The 12,879-nt window shown below is 36.7% G+C and overlaps 1 protein-coding gene across 1 annotated transcript in view; it reads right to left on the reverse strand.

Annotated features, from left to right (window-relative positions):
- The window catches only part of EYS (eyes shut homolog), a 180,646-nt gene that overhangs the window by 61,908 nt on the left and 105,859 nt on the right, over window positions 1-12,879 (reverse strand). Inside the window, exon 4 of the mRNA XM_023544596.2 lies at window positions 5,546-5,670. Coding sequence (XP_023400364.2) covers window positions 5,546-5,670 — 125 coding nt within the window. The remainder of the gene's footprint in view (window positions 1-5,545; window positions 5,671-12,879) is intronic.

The raw sequence follows: 12,879 nt of genomic DNA on the forward strand, positions 1-12,879 counted from the left end.
CAGATGACACAATCTTGCTTACTGAGCGTGAAGAGGCCTTGAAGCACTTAAAGACGAAGATCAAGGACTACAGCCTTCATTGCAGATTATACCTCAACATAAAGAAAACAAAAATCCTCACAACTGGACCAACAGGCAACATCATGACAAAGGGAGAAAAGATTGAAGTTGTCAAGGATTTCATTTTACTTGGCTCCACAATCAATACCCATGGAAGCAGCAATCGAGTAATCAAAAGACACATTGCATTAGGCAAATCTGCTGCAAAAGACCTCTTTAAAGTATTGAAAAGCAAAGATGTCACCTTGAAGACTAAGGTGTGCCTGACACAAGCCATGGTGTTTTAAATTGCCTTATACGCATGCAAAAGCTGGATGATGCATAAGGAAGACTGAAGAGAAATTGATGCTTTTGAATTGGGGTGTCGTCTGCTGAAGGATATTGAACATACCAAGGACTGCCAAAGAACGAACAAATCTGTCTCGGAAGAAGTTCAACCGGAAGGTTCCTTAGAAGCAAAGGTGGCAAGGCTACGTCTTACACACTTTGGACATTTTATCAGGAGGGACCAATCCCTGGAGAAGGACATCATGCTTGGTAGAGGGTCAGCAAAAAAGAGGAAGCCTCTCAATGAGATGGACTGACACAGTGGTTTCAACAAAGGGCAAAAACAACGATTGTGAGGATGGCACCGGACTGGGTAGCGTTTTGTTCTCTTGTACGTAGGGTCGCTATGAGTTGGAAGTGACTCAATGGCATCTAACAACAACAACAGGAAAATCACATCAGATGACAAAACGGTGGACAAATACACAATACTGGGAATCAGGGACTAGCCAATTGATGCACATTTTTGGGGGCCACGGTTCAATCCAAAATACATATGTTCTCAAAAGTAGGCATTCAGTGGTCCAAATTTGAAGCTGATTTATGACAGGTATAATAGTTCCTGAAAATATAAAATTATATTAGTTGTAGAAGCTACTTTTGATTAGGAAAAGTCAATAATGTCCTAGATATTTCAATTATAATATACTTTATAACCAGAATATGAAGGGGAAAAAAAAAACTATATTTACATGTTAACCGACATATTTTCTATCTATGTTAAACTTCAAAATTGTTTGTTCAAAAGAGAAAGTTAGCCTTATAAATGTGCCTATTGGTTTCAAGCAAAGAAAAAATATAGCAGGCCAGCTTTTGAAATAATTAGCTGAAGAAATTGAAGTATACAGTCAGTTAAGAATTATTGAGTGACTAAGTAGTAGCATTCCATTAGTTAGTAAAGTCCTTACCCAAGATGTGTGATTGCTATTTTAAAAAGTAATTTTCAGAATTAATGTGAAAATATGTTAGTACATATTGAAGCGAAATATGTTGACCTGTGTGCTCCTATACATGCAGTGCTCTATCGGAAAGTCACAGTGCATGCCTAATTAGGTTTACTGTGACACAAACTGAAAATCCTAACCCTTCTCATAGCTGACTTGGTGAGACTTATCACACAGCCTAATGAAATGCTGCAACTGTCTTGGAAAAAAACAGGTATATTCATACATTGCATTGACACTTAGAAGGCGTAAGCCATAATAATTGCAACTCAGTAAGTAGGAAAAACAAAAAAACAATGAGCTAAGTGGAAAAACTAGAAACTGAATCCTTTGAAATATCTTAGAATTTGAGTGGAGAAAATGAAAGATTCAGGAAGAAGACATCTACGTATCACAAAATTTCTGATATTTTAAAGGCATAGTATTTTTATTTCTTCAAGGCATAGTTTATGGTGTCCTTTACAAAGAAAGCTCTCAATAAAGAGTTCTCTTTATAAAAGAAGATAAAATGCATTGAAGTAGGTGCGTTTGGGGTGAGTACAATATATGCCAATTGTGTTAAACAATTTAAGTCTGTAAAAATTGGTATGAGAAAGACACCAGATGATTTTCTTAACATTCATTTACAGATTCATGTTTCCTTATTTTACACTGCATATTCAAAATGTGATCTTTGTACATAAAGAAAATATTAGTTACTTCAAACAAACAAACAAAAAACCCATTGTCTTTGAGTTGTTCCTGACTCACAGTGACTCCATGTGTTCGAGGCAAATGGTTTCTGCTCGATTACTAACCTAAAGATTCAAACCCACCCACTGACGCCGTGAAAGAAAGGCTTGGTGATCTGCTTTGGTAAGACAAGAAAACCCTATGGAGTTGTCCTACTCTGCAACACATGAGGTCATCATTCATTAAATATTAAATTATATAAGTATGTATGTCTCTCGCTCTGTGTGTGTGTGTGATGGTAATGTTACAAGCATGGTTCATGATAGCTTTAATCTTCAATGTCCATCTGTTGTCTCATAGCACAAATACTTGCCCCTCTAGTGTTTAGTGGAGAACTCAGAGTTCTGTGTGTCCATCTTACAATGCCCTGCCCTCTATTACTTCTTCGTCTCCATTAGAGAGATAATCAGAGACTAGGAAGCTTCATTGGTGCATGCCTGCAGTGCTTTGGACACTGTCATCTATAAAACTGAAGTGGGGCTCAGAGTCCCACTACTTTAGCACTTCCTTTGGGGATGATTCCAAGGACAGTCCATCAAGATTTGCAAGCTCCTGGCAAGGAGTAACACCCCTAATTTAACCACAACCCTCAAAGTCACCCACTGTGGTCTGTCCTCTAGATCACCAAGGCTATTCCTTATCAGTGTTTATGTCAGACACTCCAAGAATTCAGAGCCTCCCAGAATGTTCTTCACCATATGGATCTTCTTCCCCAATCAGATCTGTACATTTCCTTAACTTTCCTCTTAGGACTCCTTCCTATGACTGTCTTCAATCTCTGAAATAGTGGCTGCTTTCTTTCTCTCACCCCTCATAGCACATGGCCTCACTCTCTTTGATTTCTGAGGGTTGGGATGTCACTCATCACTCAAATTAGATTACATGTTATTTCTGCCTTGTTGAAGCAGTTGTGTTTTACTTTACTGTTGCTTTCCTTATATTTTACCTTCTATTAATCAAAAATCTAATTTAACCAAAAGAAAACAAAATACATTGAAGCAAGTGGGTTTGGGGTGAATACAATGTATGCCAATTTCTTAAAATATGTGGGCAGTAGCAACAATTAGAACACATTCAATGGCTTGTACTAATTTTATGAGTACTTCAAAGGTATTACAACTAGCTTAGGTAATTAACATATTTCATCCATTCTAGGAAAAACCAGCTTGAATTTATACAGCATCCATTCTAACTAAAACACACTGAACAAAGCATTTTAGATCAAATTCCTTCATTTTAAAATTAAACATGTTAATTAATAACAGTGCAATGCACTAAGGGATGGCAACAATGTCTCTGGTTCTCTAGTTACTCCCTTGATGATTATTTTTTTTAACCTCTAGACAACCAAACTAATGCTAATAATGAAGGTTAATAAAAGAATCATATTTCATAAAAAAATGAATAAAATCAGTAATTATATATGAAGGTGTGTTTATCTATATTTGTATAATGCTACCCATTATACAAATGGTGCAAACAGTTAATGTGCTCAACTGCTAACCAAAAGGTCGGAGGTTCAAGTCCACCCAAAATCTCCTCAGAAGAAAGGCCTACTTCCCAAAAAAAAATCAGCCATTGAAAACCCTATGGAGCATAGTTCTACTCTGATATACAAGGTGTTGTCATCAGTCAAAATTGACTTGACAGCAAATGGCTGGTTAGCATATTTCAAAAAGTTTTTTTTTTTCTTTTTTAATTGATTCGCAAATATGCTAATGCTATGAGGCATAGTACTAGAAATCAGAAATTAAAAATCAAAATTTCTCATGTAAACCAGAGACTCCTTCAGCCTGAGACCAGAAGAAGCAGATGGTGACCAGCTACCACCAATGGCTGCCCTGACAGGGAACACAAGAGAGAGTCCCTGACAGAGCAGGAGAAAAGTGGGGTGCAGAACTCAAATTCTGGTAAAAAGACTGGACTAAGACTGGAGGGAGCCCAGAAGACATGGCTCCTGGACTCACTGTTAGCCCCAAACTAAAACCATTCCTGAAGACAACTCTTCAGACAAAGATTAGACTGGACTATAAGACATAAAATGATACTTGTGAAGAGTGTGCTTCTTAGCTTAAGTAGATAAAAAAAAAAAAAAAGTAGATACATGAGACTAAATGGGCAACTTCTGCCCAGACGAGAGGCGAGAAGGCAGAAAGGGACATGATCTGGTTGGGTGGACACAGAAAATACAGAGTGGAAAGGAGGAGCGTGCTGTCACATTATAGGGAGAGCAACTAGGGTCATATAATGATGTGTATGTCAATTTTTGTATGAGAAACTAACTTGAATTTTAAACTTTCACTTAAGCACAATAAAAAAGGCAAAATCTCTGAAAGGATAACAATTTGGTTCATTTATTAAATTAATATAAGATAGAATGCATTCCCAAATTTGACTGGATGGGTTAGCTCATCAAATATCTTAATATAAAGATGGGATTTCTTGTCATCCTCTTGGAAAAAGTCATATCTCAAAATCTTAGTATGTTTTTTAAACTTTGCATTTGAATTCCTTTAAAATTGGTTAAAGTAGTGTGTATATGTATGCACATTCCAGGTTTCTTTTTGGTATATTTTAAGGCTTTCATATACCACAGCATTTAATTTTCTGCTTTTATGAATATTCAAAATTTTGAAGCTGTTTACTGCCCTTGAATAATGCCCAGCAGAATTTAAGCAGCCAGATAAAAGTCAAGCAAGTGTGGAGAATACAAATTGAACTTCTTAATAGTGTGAGAAAATATCTACAAAGCTATTTAAAATGGACTAAAGTTATAGGCCCAGATATCTGGCTTACTTCTGTCATTTACGAATGGGTAATTTTTAGCAAATTCCTATTTACATAAAACATTAATTCCCAAAATTCTGCTTTAAGATCTTAAGCAAAAACTATCAGCTGAGGTCTCTGGATTACAAGAGGAAAAGTTTATTCTGTCCTTTCAAAATATGATATTAACATCATATGTGTAAAAATAGGAATAATTCCATTGATATATAGAAGTCTTACCTCTTTCTAGACCTTCAAATATTACTCAATCATTCTAAATTTTTTCACTATAAAATGAAATACATAACTCTATGCCCAAGTTATTTCTGACAATTTCTCAAACATTTATTGAAAACTAATACTGCAAATATAAATCAACTCGATATCCACAAAAAACCCAAACCCATTGCCATTGAGTCAATTCCGACTCACCGTGACCCTATAGGACAGAGTAAAACTGCCCCCTAGAGTTTCCAATGAGCACCTGGTGGATTCGAACTGCTGACCTGTTGGTTAGCAGCCATAGCTCATATCCACTCTGCCACCAGTTAAACTCAATACACACATTCAAAATTTATACTGTCATTTGAAATAGAATATTATATGGCATTGGATGAAATAAAATACAGTGAAAAACAGGACTGCTTTATTTTTCCACATGACTTTAAAATTCATGTATCGTGTTAAAAACAATAAACTTTGGAAATTAATGCTACCTGCTGTCATGATCTTCTTCACGTTTCACACATGTGACATTCACACAAGAAAATATTTCATGTGTTCTTTGAAGACTCTTATAAAGCTTGCCTGTAAATACTGATAAACCGATGCATATAACATCCTAGGAAAGATTAAAAAATGTTTTTACAAAATTGTTTTCAATATTGGTCAAAGATAATGAAATTAATTCTTACTCAGAGAGGGGTGGAACTTATCTTCAGACACATGTAGTAAGTTTCTGTGAACAATACGGCAGACTATTTTCGAAAATGTGACAGTATTTTCCTTTCCACATGCTCTGTCTACATGTAAATTTAACAGTTGTTCAGTTGAAGAAGTTAGAATTTTACTCCCTCATCTTAAATGTGGGTGAGCCTGGGGCAATGAGAAAGTGATCCTATGTGATTTGCACGGCTAGGCTCAAAAAGCTTGTTGTTCCTGGAACCCAGTCACCATGTTGTGAAGAAGCCCAGGACACATGAAAAAGCCATATGTAGGCTTTCTGGCTGATCCTCACAACTGAGGCCCAGCATCAGCTACCAGACATTAAAGTAAGGAAGCATTCAAGTTAAACTCCAGCCCCTGTCACTCCTTGACTATAACTTCTTGAGATACCCTGAGTAAGAGCTTCCTAGCTGAGTCCGGTCAACCCCCAGAATCATGAGAGACAATAATAACAACAAAATAGTTGTTTTAAGCCAAGCCACCAAGTTTTGAGGTGATTAGACATAAAAAAATAAAATAATCACAACAATCAATAATTCCATAGGTAGGTAACTTAACAAGAATAAAATTAACTTTGGTAAAGTGGTATAAGATAATTTTTATCTGCTATCTAAATAGACCTTAATCATTGCATTTTCTCCTTTTTTCCTCCTTCTCTCTTCCTTTTTTTTTCCATTATTTGCATCATTTTCTTGTTCTTGTTCTTCTTAATATTGTTCTTCTTTTTTTAACTTTTATTGAGCTTCGAGTGAACGTTTACAAATCAAGTCAGTCTGTCACATATAAGTTTATACACATCTTACTCCTTACTCCCACTTGCTCTCAGTCCTTCCAGTCTCTCCTTTCGTGACAATTTTGCCAGCTTCCAACTCTCTCTATCCTCCCATCCCCCCTCCAGACAGGAGATGCCAACACAGTCTCAAGTGTCCACCTGATATAATTAGCTCACTCTTCTTCAGCATCTCTCTCCTACCCACTGTCCAGTCCCTTTCATGTCTGATGAGTTGTCTTCGGGAATGGTTCCTGTCCTGTGCCAACAGAAGGTTTGGGGACCAGACCCGTTGAGATTCCTCTAGTCACAGTCAGACCATTAAGTATGTTATTTTTATGAGAATTTGGGGTCTGCATCCCACTGATCTCCTGCTCCCTCAGGGGTTCTCTATTGTGCTCCCTGTCAGGGCAGTCATCGATTGTGGCCGGGCACCAACTAGTTCTTCTGGTCTCAGGATAATGTAGGTCTCTGGTTCATGTGGCCCTTTCTGTCTCTTGGGTTCTTAGTTGTCATGTGACCTTGGTGTTCTTCATTCTCCTTTGCTCCAGGTGGGTTGAGACCAATTGATGCATCTTAGATGGCCGCTTGTTAGCATTTAAGACCCCAGACGCCACATTTCAAAGTGGGGTGCAGAATGTTTTCATAACAGAATTATTTTGCCAATTGACTTAGAAGTCCCCTTAGAGCATGGTTCCCAGACCCCTGCCCCTGCTCTGCTGACCTTTGAAGCATTCATTTTATCCCGGAAACTTCATTGTTTTTGGTCCAGTCCAATTGGGCTGACCTTCCATGTATTGAGTGTTGTCCTTCCCTTCACCTAAAGCAGTTCTTATCTACTAATTAATCAGTAAAAAACCTTCTCCCTCCCTCCCCACCCTCGTAACCACAAACGTATGTGTTCTTCTCAGTTTTTACTATTTCTCAAGATCTTATAATAGTGGTCTTATACAATATTTGTCCTTTTGCCTCTGACTGATTTCGCTCAGCATGATGCCTTCCAGGTTCCTCCATGTCATGAAATGTTTCACAGATTTGTCATTGTTCTTTATTGATGCGTAGTATTCCATTGTGTGAATATACCACAATTTATTTAACCATTCATCTGTTGATGGACACCTTGGTTGCTTCCAGCTTTTTGCTATTGTAAACAGAGCTGAAATAAACATGGGTGTGCATATATCTGTTTGTGTGAAGGCTCTTGTTTCTCTAGGGTATATTCCAAGGAGTGGGATTTCTGGCTTGTATGGTAGTTCTAACTGTTTAAGATAACGCCAGATAGATTTCCAAAGTGGTTGTACCATTTGACATTCCCACCAGCAGTGTATAAGAGTTCCAATCTCTCCGCAGCCTCTCCAACATTTATTGTTTTGTGTGTTTTGGATTAATGCCAGCCTTGTTGGAGTGAGATGGAATCTCATGGTAGTTTTAATTTGCATTTCTCTAATGGCTAATGATCGAGAATATTTTCTCATGTGTCTGTTAGCTGCCTGAATATCTTCTTTAGTGAAGTGTGTGTTCATTTCCTTTGCCCATTTCTTGATTGGGTTGTTTGTCTTTTTGTTGTTGAGTTTTGACAGAATCATGTAGATTTTAGAGATCAGGCGCTGGTCGGAGATGTCATAGCTGAAAATTCTTTCCCAGTCTGTAGGCGGTCTTTTTACTCTTTTGGTGAAGTCTTTAGATGATCATAGGTGTTTGATTTTTAGGAGCTCCCAGTTATCTGCTTTCTCTTTGTCATTTTTGGTAATGTTTTGTATTCTGTTTATGCCTTGTGTTAGGGCTCCTAACGTTGTCCCTATTTTTTCTTCCATGATCTTTATCATTTTAGTCTTTATGTTTAGGTGTTTGATCCACTTGGAGTTAGTTTTTGTGCTTGGTGTGAGGTATGGGTCCTGTTTCATTTTTTTGCAAATGGATATCCAATTATGCCAGCACCATTTTTTAAAAAGACTATCTTTTCCCCAATTAACTGACACTGGGCCTTTGTCAAATATCAGCTGCTCATATGTGGTTGGATTTATATCTGGGTTCTCAATTCTGTTCCACTGGTCTATGTGCCTGTTGTTGTACCAATACCAGGCTGTTTTGACTACTGTGGCTGTATAATAGGTTGTGAAATCAGGTAGAGTGAGGCCTCCCACTTTCTTCTTCTTTTTCAGTAATGCTTTGCTTATCCAGGGCTTCTTTCCCTTCCATATGAAGTTGGTGATTTCTTTCTCTATCACCTTAAAAAATGACATTGGAATTTGGATCGAAGTGCATTGTATGTATAGATGGCTTTTGGTAGAATAGACATTTTTACTATGTTAAGTCTTCCTATCCATGACCAAGGTATGTTTTTCCACTTACATATGTCCTTTTGAATTTCTTGTAGTAGAGCTTTGTAGTTTTCTTTGTATAGGTCTTTTACATCCTTGGTAAGATTTATTCCTAAGTATTTTATCTTCTTGGGGGATACTGTGAATGGTATTGATTTGGTGATTTCCTCTTCGATGTTCTTTTTGTTGATGGAGAGGAATCCAAGTGATTTTTGTATGTTTATCTTATATCCTGAGACTCTACCAAACTCTTCTATTAGTTTCAGTAGTTTTCTGGAGGATTCTTTAGGGTTTTCTGTGTATAAGATCATGTCATCTGCAAATAGAGATAATTTTACTTCCTCCTTGCCAATCTGGATGCCCTTTATTTCTTTGTCTAGCCTAATTGCCCTGGCTAGGACTTCAAGTACGATGTTGAATAAGAGTGGTGATAAAGGGCATCCTTGTCTGGTTCCCGTTCTCAAGGGAAATGCTTTCAGGTTCTCTCCATTTAGAGTGATATTGGCTGTTGGCTTTGCATAGATGCCCTTTATTATGTTGAGGAATTTTCCTTCAATTCCTATTTTGGTGAGAGTTTTTATCATAAAAGGGTGTTGGACTTTGTCAAATGCCTTTTCTGCATCAATTGATAAGATCATGTGGTTTTTGTCTTTTGTTTTATTTATGTGGTGGATTACATTAATGGTTTTTCTGATATTAAACCAGCCTTGCATACCTGGTATAAATCCCACTTGATCAGGGTGAATTATTTTTTTGATATGTTGTTGAATTCTATTGGCTAGAATTTTGTTGAGGATTTTTGCATCTATGTTCATGAGGGATATAGGTCTGTAATTTTCTTTTTTTGTATTGTCTTTACCTGGTTTTGGTATCAGGGAGATGGTGGCTTCATAGAATGAGTTGGGTAGTATTCCGTCATTTTCTATGCTTTGAAATACCTTTAGTAGTAGTGGTGTTAACTCTTCTCTGAAAGTTTGGTAGAACTCTGCAGTGAAGCCGTACGGGCCAGGGCTTTTTTTGGGGGGGAGTTTTTTGATTACCGTTTCAATCTCTTTTTTTGTTATGGGTCTATTTAGTTGTTCTACTTCTGAATGTGTTAGTTTGGGTAGGTAGTGTTTTTCCAGGAATTCATCCATTTCTTGTAGGTTTGCAAATTTGTTAGAGTACAATTTTTTGTAAAATAATCTGATACGATTCTTTTAATTTCAGTTGGTTCTGTTGTGATGTGGCCCTTCTCGTTTCTTATTCAGGTTATTTGTTTCCTTTCCTGTATTTCTTTAGTCAGTCTAGCCAATGGTTTATCAATTTTGTTAATTTTTTCAAAGAACCAGCTTTTGGCTTTGTTAATTCTTTCAATTGTTTTTCTGTTCTCTAATTCATTTAGTTCAGCTCTAATTTTTATTATTTGTTTTCTTCTGGTGCCTGATGGATTCTTTTGTTGCTCACTTTCTATTTGTTCAAGTTGTAGGGACAGTTCTCTGATTTTGGCTCTTTCTTCTTTTCGTATGTGTGCGTTTATCGATATAAATTGGCCTCTGAGCACTGCTTTTGCTGTGTCCCAGAGGTTTTGATAGGAAGTATTTTCATTCTCGTTGCATTCTATGAATTTCCTTATTCCCTCCTTGATGTCTTCTATAACCCAGTCTTTTTTCAGGAGGGTATTGTTCAGTTTCCAAGTATTTGATTTCTTTTCCCTAGTTTTTCTGTTGTTGCTTTCTAGTTTTATTGCATTGTGATCTGAGAAGATGCTCTGTAATATTTCGATGTTTTGGATTCTGCAAAGGTTTGTTTTATGACCTAATATGTGGTCTATTCTAGAGAATGTTCCATGTGCACTAGAAAAAAAAGTATATTTTGTAGCAGTTGGGTGGAGAGTTCTGTATAAGTCAATGAGGTCAAGTTGGTTGATTGTTATAATTAGGTCTTCCGTGTCTCTATTGAGCTTCTTACTGGAAGTCATGTCCTTCTCTGAAAGTGGTGTGTTGAAGTCTCCTACTATAATTGTGGAGGTGTCTATCTCACATTTCAGTTCTCTTAAAATTTGATTTATGTATCTTGCAGCCCTGTCATTGGGTGCATAAATATTTAATATGGTTATGTCTTCCTGGTCAATTGTCTCTTTTATCATTATGTAGTGTCCTTCTTTATCCTTTGTGGTGGATTTAAGTCTCAAGTCTATTTTGTCAGAAATTAATATTGCTACTCCTCTTCTTTTTTGCTTATTGTTTGCTTGATATATTTTTTTCCATCCTTTGAGTTTTAGTTTGTGTCTCTAAGTCTAAGGTGTGTCTCTTGTAGGCAGCATATAGACGGATCGTGTTTCTTCATCCAGTCCGAGACTCTCTGTCTCTTTATTGGTGCATTTAGTCCATTTACATTCAGCGTAATTATAGATAAATAAGTGTTTAGTGTTGTCATTTTGATGCCTTTTTATGTGTGTTGTTGACAATTTCATTTTTCCACATACTTATTTGTGCTGAGGCGTTTTTCTTAGTAAATTGTGAGATCCTCATTTTCGTAGTGTTTGACTTTATGTTTGTTGAGTTGTTACGTTTTTCTTGTCTTTTATCGAGTTATGGAGTTGTTATACCTCTTTGTGGTTACCTTAATATGTACCCCTATTTTTCTAAGTAAAAACCTAACTTGTAATATTCTATATCGCCTTGTATCACTCTCCGTATGGCAGTTCTATGCCACCTGTATTTAGTCCCTATTTTTGATTATTGTGATCTTTTACATTTTGACTTCAGTGATTCCCTGTTATGAGCATTTTTTTTTTTAATTAATCTTAATTTGTTTTTGTGATTTCCCTATTTGAGTTGATATCAGGATGTTCTGTTTTATGACCTCGTGTTGTGCTGGTGTCTGATATTATTGGTTTTCTGACCAAACAATATCCTTTAGTATTTCTTGTAGCTTTGGTTTGGTTTTTGCAAATTCTCTAAACTTGTGTTTATCTGTAAATATCTTAATTTCGCCTTCATATTTGAGAGAGAGTTTTGCTGGATATATGATCCTTGGCTGGCAGCTTTTCTCCTTCAGTGCTCTGTATATGTCGTCTCATTCCCTTCTTGCCTGCATGGTTTCTGCTGAGTAGTCTGAACTTATTCTTATTGATTCTCCCTTAAAGGTGACCTTTCTTTTCTCCCTGGCTGTTTTTAATTTTTTTTCTTTATCTTTGGTTTTGGCAAGTTTGATGATAATATGTCTTGGTGTTTTTCTTTTTGGATCAATCTTAAATGGGGTTCGATGAGCATCTTGGATAGATATCCTTTCATCTTTCATGATGTCAGGGAAGTCTTCTGTCAGGAGATCTTCAACTATTTTCTCTGTGTTTTCTGTCCTCCCTCCCTGTTCTGGGACTCCAATCACATGCAAGTTATCCTTCTTGTAGAGTCCCACATGATTCTTAGGGTTTCTTCATTTTTTTAAACTCTTTTATCTGATTTTTTTTCAGTTATGTTGGTGTTAATTCCCTGGTCCTCCAGATTTCCCAGTCTGCATTCTAATTGCTCGAGTCTGCTCCTCTGACTTCCTATTGCGTTATCTAATTCTGTAATTTTATTGTTAATCTTTTGGATTTCTACATGCTGTCGCTGTATGGATTCTTGCAACTTATTAATTTTTCCACTATGTTCTTGAATAATCTTTTTGAGTTCTTCAACTGTTTTATCAGTGTGTTCCTTGGCTTTTTCTGCAGTTTGCCTTATTTCGTTTCTGATGTCTTGAAGCATTCTGTAAGTTAGTTTTTTATATTCTGTATCTGATAATTCTAGGATTGTATCTTCATTTGGGAAAGATTTTGATTCTTTTGTTTGGGGGCTTGTAGAAGCTGTCATGGTCTGCTTCTTTATGTGGTTTGATATTGACTGCTGTCTCTGAGCCATCACTGGGAAACTTGTTTTTCCAGAAATTCTGCTACAAAAAAAATGCAGTCAGATCCCTATCAGAACTGCCTTTGTATTATAACTGCCACCTTGTTCCCTGTAAGGATGAAAGTCCGAGATTTGGATCA

Source organism: Loxodonta africana, chromosome 1, assembly GCF_030014295.1.
Source record: "Loxodonta africana isolate mLoxAfr1 chromosome 1, mLoxAfr1.hap2, whole genome shotgun sequence".
Classification (NCBI taxonomy): domain Eukaryota; kingdom Metazoa; phylum Chordata; class Mammalia; order Proboscidea; family Elephantidae; genus Loxodonta; species Loxodonta africana.